At 37.4% G+C, this 18,423-nt stretch overlaps 1 protein-coding gene across 1 annotated transcript in view; it reads right to left on the bottom strand.

Moving 5' to 3' along the window:
* Window positions 1–18,423, bottom strand: part of LOC109081343 (inositol-tetrakisphosphate 1-kinase-like) — a 53,190-nt gene that overhangs the window by 6,420 nt on the left and 28,347 nt on the right. Inside the window, exons 4-6 of the mRNA XM_042774353.1 lie at window positions 15,497–15,622; window positions 9,794–9,911; window positions 466–564 (exon numbers count right to left, since the gene is read on the bottom strand). Of these exons, the coding sequence (XP_042630287.1) occupies window positions 466–564; window positions 9,794–9,911; window positions 15,497–15,622 (343 nt within the window). The remainder of the gene's footprint in view (window positions 1–465; window positions 565–9,793; window positions 9,912–15,496; window positions 15,623–18,423) is intronic.

Raw genomic sequence — 18,423 nt, 5'->3', positions numbered from 1 at the left:
GATACTAATGTCAGGGATTTGTGTGTGTCCTCACGAAAGTTTATCATTTGCACGTGGTTTTAAAGCTTTGCCAATTTAAACATTCAATTGATTTAAGAGAATTAGAAGATGTGAAAAGCAAAAAAAGTGCAAGACGATGCGAAAGAGAACTCCATTCAGCTGTGTTCAGCGCACGCGAGCACCCAACTGAGTTTCTCTTTCGTGTCTTCTTGCACTTTGATTGGACAAATACACCTTTCCAATTTTAACACATTCAAGCACGCACAAGAAGATGTGAATAACAACTCCATTTAGTGTGTTCACACATGTAGAGCCTTGTCTCCGGCAACGTATGGAGTGTCTTTCCAAGTCTTCTTGCAGATCAATAGTAAATGTTACTGCGCCTTTAGTGTGGGATTTATAGAACGCGATGCCTTGGTTAAACATTATTATTTTCTGTTTCATATGGAAAAGGTGGGAACTTACTGAAAGGGAATGTAAGACCGTGCTGCTTGATCTGCTCCAGCGTATCTGGGCCACACTCGCTGTTTAGCACCATAAATGGAGGAGAACAGATCCTCACATCTGCAGAGAGAACGAGAGACAGGAAGAGACAGGTGAGTCCTGCTCCAATGTTACACGCATTAATGAAATTCCAAGGAGGTCTTTGCTGGTTTGGTGCTAGTCTAGCAGGTGGAACAAGCTGTTCTCCAGCAAAACAGCAAGGATAATAGAGGGAAAATGCAAAGGTTTGAGAAAGTGACCCTCGTTGTGTGAGCAAAACTTTAAAAATCTTTCACTGTAACACAATGAGTCTAAAATACATGAAAAACACTATCCGTCAGCATTATTTGTCTCAAAAGGCAGTTGATTGGCTGACGCACAAATCTGGAAGTATGTAATTTGAAATCTGGCATCTTTGCTAATGGAGCCCCAGAACTTTTAACAAAACTCCCATTGACCAGCGATGATGATCATTTAAGTAGGGAAAAGGGAAGCAAAAACAATATAAAAGACATCTGAATTGTGGAATAGGCAGGACTGGTTAGGTGAGAGTAACTAGACCCATTTACGCATTCACAGGGATGATGTTATTTGGTAAGAGTAGATGTTATCCCCCACGACTCTTATAGAACAACTTGTGTAAGGTCTTCTGTCATCAGTTACCCCTCTGGTTGCCTTTACTTCCCTATTTATTTTACCGAATGGAGAACAATGGACAGAAGGCACTGAGCCTGACTCACTCTGCATAATGCAGGAGCCAGTCAATAGAAGCTCAGCAATTTGACCCGTGGGTTCAAGGCTTTGTTTGAGAATACTGTAGTCTCACTGTCCTGGGTTTCACTCAGATGAGCAAACAGAGCCATATAGACAGAACAAAAGCATCAATAGCTGTGAATGAGTAGCTATGTTTACGAATTCTGACCGGAGGCACATTATCGGATAAGGATGAATCATCAAAACAGATGCATACTGGGCTTAACTTGAGAATAGGCTCTTCTGACTTGGGCCAGTTAGCAACCGCGCAGAGGTTCAGTGAATGAATTTGCTTTGCTGCAGAGTTCCAGAGTTCGTGCTGTTATCTAAGCATGTTTTGGGAGGGTTTTTTAAGTGTTTCACAGGAAATGAGTTGAAGAGCGAAGCCTCAACAGGCCGATGACACAGCGCACTGATATGATACAACCGCCTGTGTGGAGAGGTAGCGAAACTGATAATGAGATGCTTTTCAAAGCTAAAGAAAAGAGTTGACATGACTCATGGGTTTTAGTACACATTATGAAACACTTCATCACACAACTTGTATTTCAAGAAATGGTAAAATAAGATTAGGACTACTGAAAACATCAATAAAATTGTATCTTTTATAAAACGGTTATTCCATATACGTAGTAAAGTTTCACAAAATAAAACAGAGCAAATAAAGTGTAATGATATTAATAAAAACATTATTCTTCTACCAAAATGTAGTTCTTTAGAAACAGTTGTGGTTTGCAACAAAGTGGTTGTCAAGCAACACACAAACGTAAACAAAGGAGTATGTAGAGTAATTTACAACAGCTTTGAACACTGCTCAGCCAATCAGAATCAAGGACTGGAACTACCTGTTTTATAAAAAATAGACCAATAACAGTAAAGGCCCGTTCACACCAAGGACGATAACTATAAAGATAACGATAAAGATAACGATACTAGCGTCCACACCAGCGAACGATAACTTCTGTTTATTCTAAGCACACGCTCGTCTGCCGCTTTAAATTCTCGAGCTCGTTACAGCAGGATGGATTCTGATTGGCTGTCAATTTTTTATCGTTCATCAGCTGGAAAAAAATCATTTTGAAAGCGATTCCAACGATATCGTTTTTCTTTGTCTTTATCGTTATAGTTGTGGTGTGGACTCTGCTGTTCTTTAATACTGAAAACGATTTTTAGAACTATATCTTTATCGTTATCTTATAGTTATTGTCCTTGGTGTGAACGGGCCTTAACACTCTGATAATGCATTACAATTTAAAACAACTGTTTCCTATTTTAATATATTTTAAAATATAATTTATTCCTGTGATGGCCAAGCTAAATTTTCAACATCATTACTCCAGACTTCAGTGTCACATGATCTTTTAGAAATCAATCTAATATGCTGATCTAGTGAGGAAACTATTATACTTTTTTTAGTTGATGAAATGTCTTTACTTTGACTTTTGATCAATTTTGTGCAGCCTTGGTGAATGAAAGTATACATTTCTTTTAAATAATAATAATACTTACCCCAAACTTTTGAACTGTAGGGTATTTAAAGTTTAATGCATAGAGGACTAACTCAAAATTCCTCAAAACCGGCAAAAAAAAATAGTCGACAAAAAAGGTCAGTATTGACTGGTCAAAGTCCCCCTTTCAGGAATAAAAGCACAAGCTAGCCGTTCACTTCCCGTCCCATTTACTTTTGCCCAGCTAGCTTTTGAAATATCCTGTAGTGCTGAAACAGAGAGAGCTGTGCTGGTTGTCTTATCAGAGCTGGTCCATTTATACAGCTGCTAGGTTTTTGTTCTCCTATTCCAGAGGAAGCTTACATAAGCATTTATGAAAAAATGGCTGTAGCGATCTCCGACAATCGATTTATGCTACGTTTACACGACCACGATGTAGTCAAAAACTGAAAAGTTTTTCCCTTGCATTTTTAAAAAATGTTTCACGTATACACGACAACTTTTTCAAAACGATTCACATTTACACATATCCGCAAAAATGGCCAAAAACACTGTATTACGTATGCCAGGCCAGTAGTTGGCGCTGTCACCTTGTTAGTAAACAGTACATGTAGGGAAGTGATGATTACATGTTGTATATGATGCGTCTCTGCTGTTGGTTGTAATAAAACTTAAACAAATCAACAACAAACTGAAGAAGCATTAGCAAACTCTTGAGTAGCAACAACAGTACCATGTACTCCGCCATTGTTGTGTACAGTATGTTTGTTCACGCTTGCCTTTAAAATCGACACGTACTGCACATGTCTACATACCTAACACGTACTACGCACGCGCATGACGTCGCAGTTTTCAAAGATTCCCGTATTGGGTATTTACATGAAAACGATAATGGTGGCATTTTAAAAAACTTGCACTGTGAAACCCGTTTTCAAAAATATGCGTTTTCAGTCCCCAAAACACTGTTGTCGTATAAACGAACAGGCAAAACGCATAAAAAGTTTGCCGTTTTTGGCTGAAAACGCTGTTGTGTAAACGGCCCCTTAGTGATGTGAGAAACCTACTATTACTATTTATAAACATTTCAAACACAATGAGCATCCAGACTTACATGCTCGGTAAGAAAATTTTTCCAGCGTGTTGTTTGCTTTTAAAAAAAAAAACAAATTTGTGACCCTGGACCACAAAACCAGTCATAAGGGTACATTTTTCGAAAATGCGATTTATGCATCATCTGAAAGAATGAATAAATAAGTTTTCCATTGATGTATGGTTTGTTAGGATAGTACAATATTTAGCCGAGATACAACTATTTGAATATCTGGAATCTGAGGGTGCAAAAAATATTGAGAAAATCGGCTTTAAAGTTGTCCAAATGAAGTTCTTAGCAAGACATATTACTTATCAAAAATTAAGTTTTAATATATTTATGGTAGGAAATTTACAAAATACCTTCATGGAACATGATCTTTGCTTAATATCCTAATTATTTTTGGCATAAAAGAAATATAAATAATTCTGACCCATACCATGTATTTTTGGCTATTGCTACAAATATACCCCAGAGACTTAAGACTGGTTTTGTGCTCCAGGGTCACATCTAGTAATGCAATTGCAATAGAAGCCTATGTGGCAGCGTTTCTGCAAATATGAATAATAATGTTCTCTTAATGTCCATTTTGGAAGCATCAAGACAACGTGAAGTTAGTAAACTTGTAACTTTGATGCAATACACTCAAATGATAATGTTGCGCAACTATCCACAAGTACTGTTTAGACAAAGAAAACCCTAACCTAGATACTCACCTCAAAAAGACAATTGAGATGATTTACAGATCAGATAATAAACATTTTCTTCCTGTCCAATTCCAGTTTGATTTTACAAACTGAGGCAGTGAGAGTTCTGTGAGAGTGCAATTTGTGTTTTTGATGGCTGTTAATACGTGACTTATTATTAGAAATGTAAATTCTATTTAAATTGGCCAAGAGTTGTTCTGTAAATAAAAAGGGAAGAGTAATGAGATCCTCTTTAGCAGGTACAAACGCTTAGTGATGTTCCCGTTTCTGGCTCAGCGAGGATTCAGGATCAATCTCCGCTCTGTCTAAACACTTTGAGCTCTCAGCAGACCTGCCGGAGCCAACTGAGACATTTGTATGACATTTATGAAATGTTTAGAACACGTTTGTAAAGCACTCCTATGGAGTTTTGGCTCTGATTCTGCCGGACAGCACAGGCGGGAAGCGTAATATCATATGAGCCTCTTCCTCCATCCATTCATTCCTTTGTTATGGGCAATAGTGGTTTTGTTAAAATTAATAAAAATAAATAAAAGTCTAAAACTAAATCTTTTAGACCCAATTTTCCCAGATAAAACAACACCAAAAAAACCACAAAAAACCATTTAAACAAAAAAAAAAAAAAAAAAAACACCCTTTGAGTTGATCAGATTTGAAAACTGCTGAACACAATACCATGAAAGCAGATGCCTTATACAGTGAAATGCTCCGTCTCATGCACAAACAAATGGTGTCCTGCTTTGTCTCCACAGACAGAATGTAAGACAGCAGGACAATGTTTAGGTGAAGCTCTTCAGGATGTGCATGAGTCATATGGTCAAGAGTGGAGCCAGAAAACGTGGCACTAAGCACTAGGCGTCTCATTAAGAAATAGACTAGAATTGACTGAGGACTGGGATGACAAACAACATTCATTACGGCACCAGTGTGTGGGCGACTTCCTGTGTGCTGGTGAACACTGGTGGGAATTCATAAACTGATACCTACAAGCACGGGTCATATATCACAGCTCTGTTCCCAGAACATAGCCAACTACCAAAAGTATAAAATAAAATAAATTTAATTAATAAAATAAATTTAATTTAAAAAAACAATCCTCACTTCAACAATTCTGTATAGATTTTAAAAAATCGTTTTCAGTGGATGCTTGAAAATATTTGGTGAAAATGATCTGTAGCACACCTCCTGTCCTGCAGATGGCAGCGATCTTCACCGATGTGTTCCTCTCAGAGGCACATTCAGCCTCTATCACTCAGTTTTATTCACAGGATTTCACCAGCTCTACATTCCATGTCACTCTGGCCCTCTTACTGAAAATAAACTGTCCATGGCTAATTTTTTCCAGACAATATTACACTTGCACTACACAGCGCACCCTGCACTGCAGTACCTCTGTCATCAAAAAACCCCATCACCTGTATTCTGTTAAAAATGTTAACAGAATGTATGCAGTGTAATATAAGTAAACAGTGCTGTGCAGTATTTAATTTCAATTTAAGTAGTTATCCAGGGTTGAATAAAGGACCAACAAGGGCTGCACAATTTTTTTTTAAGTTTAAAAAAAATTTAATACATTAGCTAAAATAAAAATTAAAATACATTAACTGTAAAATTATAATACTAGTATTTACAAGTATTATAAATACTAGTATTTTGTGCCATTCATTTGGTGGTGCTAACTGCAATGTTAAAACCTCTTAACCTGCACCCCGACGCGGGCGTCCTGAACTCCCCTTGTTTGCATGTGTCAATAATTACGAATAGATTAAGTGAAACGGGACAAATTTAATCTTGACAAACTATATATCATTATAAACATCTAAGCCTCAAGCATCGACGACAGCTCACTGTTTTTCAATGGAAAGCTTATAAAGAATGTATTTGCTAAATTAGTGTAAGCAGTACACATCAAAACATTAAGAATAAAAACACAGTACCTGTACCAGAATCGTCGTAATAACGAGTCATAAACGCATCCACAGCTGTAAATCCCGGTTTAGTTAGAAAGGTAAGGGTCCACTGAATGAAATCTCATGGAGCACGTTTAGTCCAACAAAGCAATAACGTTGTAATATGGATGATAATTCCTTTGTTTACATTTCAGTTCTTCAGGGACAGTATTGTTCGTGTCCGTTATGGAATAACTCACGCTCAGAAACTGCATCTTGGTAATAAAAAAAAAACGGCATGGTTTTGTAGCGTACAGTGTCACGAACAGAATGAGACGATCCACCAAAAAAAAAAGGTGAAAGATAGGAGAAAGATTGTTTATTTGAATTCTGGCACTCTCTCGTGACGCTCTGACGCACCTGTCATCTGATGGAGGCGGAACTTAGCGATCACCGTTTTCTTGCACATGCAGAGATGGAGTTTGTGTGGAACAGCACTTAATGCGAAACAAGCCGCTCTGAGATGCTGCACACGCTGGCAATAATGAGCTGCTCACAGTTAAAAACACAGTGCTGTGCTTCACTCTGAAACATGCAGCAAATATATTTAATCATAGCTTTTGCGATCGGATAATTGCACCAAGGCATAATCGCTATAGACCCTTAGCAAAGACCCACACCTCTAAGTTATTGTTGCTACGTCCGACAAGTCATCGCGCTCTCACGCCACACATGTACTCATGCAGTGAAAAATACATTGCGGAGCAAAGGAGAAACTGACAACGACAAGACAGAGCAGATTACTTTTGGTATGAAACAAAGTCTCAGCTTTCAGGTTTGTCATTTTTTTAAGACATTCAAACAATAAATACCATTTTGTGACTGACAGATCGCTGTAGCGTCTCAGTCCAAGTGGCACGTGAACCGATCATCTCTTCCTCTCTACTAGTTATAGCACAGAATAAACATGAATGAACATCAGAAGGGATCTTGTTTCAACGATGGAAAGACGTCAATAAACACCATGTTTCAAGTTCAAGTCCACCGATGTTAAACTACTCTCCTGTCTGGTTTGTTTGTCAGACAAAATTGCAGATTCTGTGTTATGATTGCTTGTCAACAAACTCCCTACAAAGGGTAATTAATCGAGCAGTCCCAGGACCAAATTTCATATATCATATCTCAAAATGCACCAAATTAATTTTGTTGGGATTTCTATCCACTGGCATGAAGGAAGACCCTTTGGTATTTATGCACAGTCGATCGTTTTTAACATCAGTGAAATTCTCATTCCTAGCAGACAATAAGACGGATGCTGCATACAAGTGCAAAAGCCTCTAATGCATCCACAATGCACATTTACTGAACAAATTAAATGAAGTGGAGACAAATTCTGATTATAAATATATCTCAGTCAGTACCAAAAACTATTTTACCCAATATGGTGTGAACACTGCTATGCTTAGAGTATCTAGAGCGGCTGCCACTTGTGTTGCTATGGTAACCACTATAACCATACTTTCTGTTGCTAAAGAGCGGGATCCATTCTTTAGCAACTGCTGTGTCCGCCTGTGAATGTGAGAGGACGAAAGAAACTGAGAGGGTGACAGATGGCCAGGGTATAATTTGGTAGTTGTGTTATCTGCAAGTACTGGCACCATCCAATCTAACATTTACAATGCAGCATTTTTTAATGTTGCAACAGTCGATTCAACATGTTGCAATTGAATGCATTTAATGCCACCTGACCTAACCTATACAAAAAATTTTAGAATGAGTTTTCCTACAACTACAGAAATCTTTTTGTGAGGCTGCTGGTAAATTTCTTTTAATCTTGACACAGTGTCTAAAATCAGACACTTACAGGGCAAAACATGACAACAGCCGTGATTTGGCAAAAAAAAAGAAAAAATAAATTTAAAACAATTCAAGAACGCATCCCGTGCATCCTTTTGAATTCTTCATTTTAGGTCTTTTCCAGAAAATACTTACATATGTGATTAATTACGATTCATTTAATTAGGTGTATTTAGTGCCATATGTAATTAATTTGATTTAAATGTTTGTTAATAAACAAGTCTTTTTCATGGTTTCGTTAAATAAAGAGTGGGATGCACTGATGTCAGTGAAAAAGAAGAAAAGGAGAGACACAGACTGGGGGCTTACAGATGATTTTGTTACATAAGCATCTGTCACGTCTGGTTCAATAGAACCCGGACACGCATGAAGCCCACAAAGACAAATATAGATGAACAAATGCGCCTGCTCAGGGAAGAACCAAATGCTTTCTGTGGAGGGGAGATGAGGCCGCTATAATATCGGTGTTCTGGAGAAATCCACTATTTCAAAGTTTCATTACCCAAAAATTAATGTTCATTATTAAATGTCATTATTCGCTCATCCTTATATTGCTTTAAACATGTATGACTGACTTTGTTGAAATACAAAACAAGAAATGTAAAAGTTATTGTCACTTTTTTCCATGCAATTACAATGAATGGTGACTAGTAGGGTTGTCACTATACCATAAATATATGCTATGATACTCTACCGGCTGAAGAAACATGTTTGTTTCATGATACCGTGCAATATTGTGGTAATTTATAATTCACAATCTGCAACGGCCTGTTTACATGCACATCAAGTGCATTGCACAAAATATAATTTGTGTGGAAATAAAAGTCTGTAAACATGAACAAAGGCCAGAGACATACAGATGGGTCAGTGTGGCTGAGAGAAGATCAGACATGATGGTACTAAAGGCAGAACTGAAGTCCATAAATAAGATCCTACCTAGATGGTAACTGAATGTGTGAAGTGCAGATCAAAGAGGAATTCACTCACAAATGAATCAGATGTTGTTTATTTTCTGCATGAACATGCAGAGCTTTAAGGCGGATATTAAGATTTCCAGTGAACAACGACTCAAATTTTAGTCTGTTTGTCACACAAAACTTTCATATGGCTTCAGAATATTATGCATGAATCCATGTCTATGATACTTTCATTGTGTTTTTTTTTTCATTTTGGCTCTTGACAGCCCCAGTGCCCATTCCGTTCCATGATAAGGAAAAGAGCAGTCAGGATATTCTTTAAATACACCTTTTTAGTTCCACAGAAGAAAGTAAATAGAAAATGGGTGAATAAATGTTAACAGCAATTAAAATTTTGGGATAACTATTCTTTTAAGCAAAGCAAAAGAACAGAATGGGAGCATGTTGCAGGTCAGACTCAAACCTGTTTTTCCTGCATGAGCACCAAAGCTCAACATACCAACCGCTGTGTTACAGCTCTGTCCAGACCATTACTTTACAAAGTTCACTCCATTCAACTACAAACTGTGAGTGCATCTTGTAGTTGGACAAATTACCATTGGTATAACCTGAAAATGAAAGAAGGAAGAGGGGTGCTGGATCACAGTACCTCTCATGCAGTCCTCTATCCTGTGCACCAGCTGGTAGGACTTGCATCGGTCCAGCAGAGTTCGGATGGCTGGAAGTGGGTCAAGAATGATGGTCTCTGGGTGAGCGTCAATATAATCCTGTAAGACCAGTGGAACAGTTCACAACAAGGAAGGTGTACAGGAGACTGTAGTCTATTACATGACTAACTGAAATCTTCAAGTTCTAACATTACATACTGGTGTTGTTAAAAGGCAGCTATCTAACATGTATAAACTGGCATGCATGAATGAACACGCCACACATACAAAGACATGTACACATTAAGCCCGTTACACTGCTGTTATATAAAAGAAACGTCATCGCAGTCTTGCTTTCAGTTGGCATAACCACTCGCTGTCTTTCTCTTCACTGTCCCCATTCACTCCAGTCAGATAATAACATTTGACGGAATATGAGAAAATGCATTCTTTTCTCATTTCCATCAGTCATTTACTGTCAGTGATGGGAAATTTAGTCACTGATCCCAGCGTTCTGATTGTTAGATCAAATCAACTCCAACATCTGAATGGGTGAAGACACACATTCTACCAGCTCTGATTAAATAAGCAAAAAGAACAAAAAAAGATCTCCAGTTTTCACAGAATTTAGACTGAACACTGTATGTCAGTGCTCAGATCATTCTGTGTCTTATGTAAATCCATGTACTACACATTAAGCGCATGCTTATTGAGAGCGTGGTGTTAGTAGAGAGCTTTGTTTAAGAACATTAAGAGGCTCAGCACTCTTACATTCTCATTTAGAGGTCAGTACCTGAGGTGACATTTCATAAGACGACAAAACAAAAACAAAGTTGTAGAATGGGAATCTGAATTAAAGTAGAAATGTTTTTTTGTGCAAAATTATCATTATATACTGTATAATAAAATATAAAATACACACACAACCATGTTTTCGAAAGAAGTCTGTTCCCTAAGGCTGTATTTATTTGATCAAAAATACAGAAAAAGAAAACAGTAATATTGCAAAATATTAATACAATTTAAATAACTGTTGTTAGGGATGCACCCAAATTAAAATTCTTGCCCGAAGCTGAATACAATGAAACACTGGGCCGAAGGCCGAATACTGAACACGTTTTTTCAAAATTTTCCCCCATGTAGGCCTATTTTACCTTTTTTGTTTCACCATTGCATTAATTAAATTGCCAAAATGTGCTTTTTATTTTTTTGTCCTGCTTTTCAAATAAAAAAATCATTTTCAAAACAACAATTTAAAAATATTTACTTAACACTGAACATTCTAGCAGACATTATACCAACAAATCACAATTTAACTTAAAATTAATAATAAGTTAGTAAAATAATATTATTTCTCCATTTTTGAGACTTGAATCAGGCATGTATTTTTTAATTGTACAAATAAAGGCAGCCTTGCTGAGCAGAAGAGACTTCTTTTAAAACATTAGTGTATTACAGATCCCAATTTGAACACTATGTGTGAATGTTATAATAAATGTATTAATAGAACTGTTGTATGGTAACTATTATTATCATTACTATTGTCTTTTTTATTTTATTTTACATACAGTAAAATTACAATACTATCCTTTATGAATGTCGATGGAGTTGTTTCTTTTTCTAATGCACGCTCGAATTGCATGTATTCTGACAACCCTGCACGAGCTCGCAGCGGCAGGGTTCAAAGTCCAATGTGACAATGTTATGCGTGCGACAAACATCTTCCCAAATTCGTAATGAGAATCATTTATAAATTTGCAAGCTGTTGTCAACAAAAAGAAGCACTGAGATCTTCCTGCGGGTCTCTGCCAAAATGAAAATGGAGAAAAACTAACTTGGAAGTTTTTAGAATTGCGTGGAAAAACAGTATGTTCAGCTATAGACAGGCTCTAAAAACTGCCAGGGCCAAGCATATCCACAAACTCATAGAAAATAAGCAAAACAATCCAAGGTTTTTATTTAGCACAGTGGCTAGATCAACAAATAACCAGATGCCACCCGATCTAAATATTCCCTCACAGTTAAATAGTAATGACTTTATGAATTTCTTCACTGATAAAATAGATAACATCAGAAATACAATAGCAAATGTAGATTCTACAGCGTCTAATACTTCAGTTTTATCCATCGCACCCAAAGACAAACTTCAGTGCTTTACAACTATAGGACAGGAAGAGCTAAATAAACTTATCACTGCATCTAAACCAACAACATGTTTATTAGATCCTGTACCCACTAAATTACTGAAAGAGTTGTTACCCTTAACATAATAAACTCTTCTTAATATTAATAACTCTCCGCTATCTTCAATACAAGGGCAGGCTTTAAGATGGTTTAGATCCTACCTGTCCGATCGCTACCACTTTGTTTATTTAAATGGGGAGTCATCTCATTTATCACCAGTAAAATATGGAGTGCCACAAGGATCTGTCCTAGGTCCTCTGCTATTTTCAATATACATGTTGCCCCTTGGTAATATTATTAGAAAATACGGGATTAGTATCCACTGTGTATCTATGCTGAAGATACTCAACTATATATCTCAACAAGACCAGATGAAACTTCTAAATTATCTAAGCTAACAGAGTGTGTTAAAAATGTAAAAAAAATGGATGACCAATAATTTTCTCCTATTAAATTTCATATAAGACAGAGATATTACTTATTGGACCAAAAAACATTACACAGAATCTCGTAGATTACAATTTGCAACTAGACGGATGTACTGTTACTTCCTTTACAGTTAAAAATCTGGGTGTTATATAAGACAGCAACTTGTCTTTTGAAAACCATATTTCCCATGTTACAAAAACAGCATTCTTCCATCTTAGAAACATTGCAAAGCTACGAAACATGTTACCTGTTTCTGATGCAGAAAAGCTAGTTCATGCTTTCATGACCTCTAGACTGGACTATTGTAACGCACTTCTAGGTGGTTGTCCTGCATCTTCAATAAACAAGCTACAGGTAGTCCAAAATGCAGTGGCTAGAGTCCTTACCAGGTCAAGAAAATATGATCATATTACCCCAATACTACAGTCTCTGCACTGGCTACCTATTAAGTTCTGTATCAGTTACAAAATATTATTACTTACTTATAAGGCCCTTAATGGCTTAGCTCCTGCATATCTAGCTAGTCTTCTACCACGCTACAATCCATCACGCTCCCTAAGGTCACAAAATGCTAGACTTTTGATAGTACTTAGGATAGCAAAGTCCAATAAAGGAGGTAGAGCTTTTTAGCATTTGGCTCCCAAACTCTAGAATAGCCTTCCTGATAATGTTCGGGGTTCAGACACACTTTCTCTGTTTAAATCTAGATTAAAAACACATCTCTTTGGCCAAGCATTCAAATAATGCATCTCACAATTTTGGAGTGCAGTTATATCTGATCAAATGCGCATTATTTTTCTTTAGCTTGGGTTAAACTAATTAATTTTACTAGGCTGGAACAGCAGCTATGCTAATTACAGTATGTCTCGATTTGTTTCTCTGTTTTGCCACAGGATTTACACAAACTCCAGTCTGGATCCAGAACACCTGAGAAGAGATGATGCCAACCCCTCAGCATACAGAACTACCACATTTTGCTATATGTTTGATTGCATAATTGCTGTTAATAGTGTTAATCGTCCGTTTGTTTACGTCTTTTATTGATTTTTCTTAACATTTCTCCCGTATGCACATTAACTGACATGCATCACTGATAAGCTATTACTAAATATTGTAGAAACTTAATTTTCTGTAAAGTTGCTTTGCAATGATTTGTATCGTAAAAAGCACTATACAAATAAACTTGAATTGAAATAAATTGAATTGAACTGTTTGTATGCTTCAGAGGCAGCACCAAAGGGCAGCCTGTCTCCAAACAACGGCTATCACATTGGGTGGTCGAAGCTATTGCCTTGGCATATTCTAGCCGGGGAAGGGAAGGTCCTATTGGTGTCAGAGCCCATTCGACGAGGGCGGTTGCCTCCTCGTGGGCGTGGACTAACGGCATTTCTATCAAAGATATTTGTATGGCGGTTGGATGGTCTTAGCAGAATACTTTCGCCAGATTCTACAATTTGGACATGTGGGCATTAGCCTCACAGGTCCTGTCGGTGAGTATGACCCATGGTTCTACGGGCTACTACTAGCCGTTTGACTGTGCTGTGCTGGTGATTTCGACTAGGTTGCGTAGGGGGATAGGGGGCGGGCCATCATCATATTCAGACTGTGGTGCCCTGGATGCGGCCGTTCTCTATGTGTTTATATTGTTGTTAGTATTGTGCCCGGCCTTGTCACTCACATGCTTCGTTGCACTGTTATATTACATACTTGTATGCATGCATTTGATATGACTATAATGTCTTAGCCTTTGTAGGGCAACAGCGCTGCATCTCTCTCTCAATTAGAGACCTGCCACCGGACATGGATTCTGAGTAACCTGAGAGGATCCCTAAGCAGGAATCTACATCCAGTCTCTTCGAGGCATGTTGCAGGGTTGTATTTGTTTGGTTGGGGATTGATTTTAATGTCTTGCAAGAATTGTTCATTTTAGCTCCACCAAGGCTGAGCCTTTTTACTTGGCTGGCATTGGCCAGTTAGGGTTGCAACTTCACTGGCGTTGTGCAATAAGATTTCAGGTAGGTTAGGAAGGAAGGAAGTCCCCAAGGCATTAATGCCATGTCTCTAGTTCCAGTCTCTCAGGGAACTGAGGTTACGACGGGAACCGAGGTTACGATAGTAACCGGAGACATTTTTTTGGAACCTATGATGCCTTTTTCAGGATTCTTTGATGAATAAAAAGTTAAAAAGTACAGCATTTATTCAAAATAGTATTACAATCTACAACATTATATTATTTCTATAGTCATGGTTCCAACTATTGTTATCAATACAGTGTTTTATTTACACTTTTTTTAAACTCAACTGTAGGAAATTAATGTACACATAAATAAATTATAATACAAGATGTAAAGAATATATATATATTACACCATGTCAGTATATTACTGTAGCAACAAATCCCTATAATTTAAGGTTGAGTATGATGGAATTTCTGCTAAAGCAAAAGTTTCTGCTAAACTGAAACTACAAGTAGACTCTTTCAAAAAATGAAAATGAGATAGAAAATGTATGCACTATTAAAAATGTATACTTTAACTAAAAATGAAAACTCAAACACAAAGCAAGATAATAAAATAAAAATATCTCTTGTAAATACTTTGTAAATACGTTTTTGGCAAGTTAAGGGATGTAGGGCGTTTGGCACCATTTTATTTGGTTTAGGGAGTCATGTAAGTTTAAACTATTCTGTTTTCTTTCATTTTGGTTTAGGAAGTGTAGAGGGTTAAAAAAAATCATTTTGTTTGTTATTTTGGCCTTGTCTGCCCCTGACACTAAATTGTAAACAAAGCTCTTGTTATTCAGCATCTCTCTGGTACTGAGACTCTTTCTTTTCCTGTTACAGCTGACCCACAGCGGTCGCAACAACATGATTTTCTATGAAATCTGTCAACTCCAACCTGCAGGCTGGTTCTGACTTTCAGCAAACAAGCGTCAACTACTCCAGACTGTAAATTGAGGCAAAAATCTGGGCAAATGTTGTGTAGCCTTTAATCAGATTCAAATTCCTGCATCTTAATCAGAGCTGCAGATCTAGGCAGTGGGCTGAAGACGACAGCACACATGCTCAGACAGGCCCACTGCACGCCTCTCACCTGCACACGCTGGACCAGCAGCAGGGACTGGGTGTCATTCTGGTCCGCTTCCAGGATCAGGTCTGTTAGCTTGTGAATGATGACGTCCAGGGGACCCTGCTCCTCTAACGGCTGACTCAGGTCAAGCTGCGGAGAAGGGAAAGGTGAAAGGTCATCATTTACACTTAGAGCATGAATCTTACAGCAGTGCTGAAAAGGTCAAAGGTCAATGATGTTAAATACCACTGAGTATAATACAGATTAACATTACATGTATCAAACAAATTGATGTCTATTGACTCTACTGTCTGTTTCTCCACAATAATAATAATAAGGCATGGCTGACATATGAATATGTTTGAAGAATTTGAGTTCAAGAAAAACAACATGGAACAAATTGTTGAAGTTGAGTCACTGTAAATCTGCATTAAAGGGACAGTTCACCCAAAAATCAAAATATGTTTTTTGGAGAATAAAGCATTAATATGTGCTTTATAAGTACTAATAAACAGCCAGTATGCTAGTAATATGCACGCTAATAAGCTACTAGTTAATAGTGAGAACTGGTCCTTAAAATAAAGTGTTACCAAATTGCTTTTAAACTCCAATGCTCCTTTGAATTAGTGATAGATTAAACAAGAGGCATGTTTAAAATCAATTTGCACACACACACACACAAAAAAATTGCAATAGACTATTTATGGCTGAGAGCTGCAAGGACACAATCTATTTCCTTGTATGGTTGAACGTTTAAACCCATCTAACTTTCCATAGTGGCCTTATATTAGTTGTTTTTTTCCCTTCCACTTGTTTTCAGCACGGGGCATCCCACGAGTGGCCAGGCATCGATGTCAAGAGCAACTCCAGACTACACTGAGCTCAAATCCCAAGGTGCTAATGTGCTGACAAACCGGTTCTGCCTCTGATAATCTCATGCTTACTGTACATGGACAGACGGTTCCACCACAAGCCATAAGTGGACAGTGGAAACACACCCCTGACAACCTACTATTGTGTGCTTAACAGCCACAACACTTTCTCTCTATCTCTGACAGTTTGCTGGCTAAACAGCAGCTCCTCCCTCATGCCAAGGGGCTTTAAAGTAACAGGAGACAGATCTCTAATATAGAATATACTGCAGAGATACTATAATAGCTCATGCATAATAGTTCATGAAAGACAGGTGCTGAAAAATCGATACAGTGATATAACCAGATCAGATCAGTTCTTACCATTACATGTATTTCATCATACATTTATGAGGCCTCTGAAGTCTGATGATTACCTGGTACAGTATTCAGTAGCGGCTTTAACATTAAGTGATATGGCATCTGACATACGGAAGCCATTGGCACATGCGGTGACACTTCCGGTTTTTACTGACATGTGTCGGTGGAGAGAGGAGTGGATTGTGTCAGTGTCATGTTACCGTATTGTTGTGGAAGTGACACTGCCGTTGTCATCCAGAGTATAACGTAGACTGTGTAACACACGCACTTAACGGCAGAACCATATTTAATTGATGATACATTTTGGTTTCTGTCAAGCATATTAATTACATTGCGGAGTTCATTTGTATAACAACTTGGGCTTCTTCATGTGTTTAATATCTGTCTTGTGTCCCTTTGTTTGCCTGAATCTTTTGTCAAATACTTCAATAAAAAAAAATTCACATAGTCATAAAATGATTTAATTTCTTATTGCATAATTCTATAACATATATTTTTTGAAATATTAAAACCAAAGATGAGACCAGTTGTGCTGGCCACTGTTATATTGATGATGCTGCATGCATGCTGGTAAAGTGTCAGTACCAAAATTAAAGTATGCAGTAACAGATACGACTGTAAATGTGGTTTTCGTAGTGACCCATGATAGATTACTTCCATGTGTTTCCTAAAATGGACAGTTTGCAGTGATCAGCAACATATAATAGCACTAGTATTACACAACATTCAGTGGCAACATGTTTGGGGGAAAAAATGCAGACTTGTAAATACGTATAATTGACATTTATTTAAAAATCACTAAATTAGTCTATTTATTTAGGTTTTTCTGTCACAATTAGTATAGCTGCAAATGTCAAATGTCAGATGAGAGTGGCATGTGCCAATGACACTTGTGACGTGTGCCGACGGATTGTGTCAGTGTCACTGACATTAAATACAATATCTTTATCGTACTATCCTTTCATATGTAAAGGTGATTTCTGATGACAGCGCTGCTCAATGCATTTGTTGGTTGCGTCTAACAAGGTGTTGTTGGAAGTAAAAATTAATTCCTTGTTTACAACCCTGTTTCAGTCTCTTTTAAATGAAAAAAGTATTTTCTGCTGACTCATAAAAACAGTCTCTTATCGCCATCTAATGGCAGCTAAAAATCATAGAAATGTATAGGTAGATGCCTCATTCGACAGCTCCAAGCATGTAGAAGCATCTGCCATCTTGCAACAGACAACTTGATATCATTCACCATAATAATCAATGAATATTCAAAGATGCCATAATCCTGCACAGCTGAAAATTGTAAACAACGCTGTGATTTAAATTCCAGAAGAAACAGAATAACCTTTCACTGGTGAGAATGAAAGAGAGGGGCAGAACCATAAATATGTAAGGATTGTGGCATCTTCGAATATTCATTGATATTATGGTGAAAGACGTCAAGTTGAATCAATATGGCAGTCTAATATGGCAGATGGCTTACATATAGTGGCCCATAGAAACAGTCGTTAATGAGGAATCTATGTATACATAACTATAACTAAAATCACCATCACGAACACACACACTATTTCCCAATACTAAATACTACTATTATTTATATAAAACATAATTTACTGAATAATAATATTTAATAAACAATTTAATTTGTGCTCCTGTAGCTCAAGTGGTAGAGTATTGCGTTAACAAGCGCAAGGTTGGGGGTTCGATTCCCCGGGAACACAT

The sequence above is a fragment of the Cyprinus carpio genome, chromosome A17 (assembly GCF_018340385.1).
Source record: "Cyprinus carpio isolate SPL01 chromosome A17, ASM1834038v1, whole genome shotgun sequence".
In the NCBI taxonomy this organism is placed as follows: Eukaryota; Metazoa; Chordata; class Actinopteri; order Cypriniformes; family Cyprinidae; genus Cyprinus; species Cyprinus carpio.
This window is presented reverse-complemented; position numbering and strand designations above follow the sequence as displayed.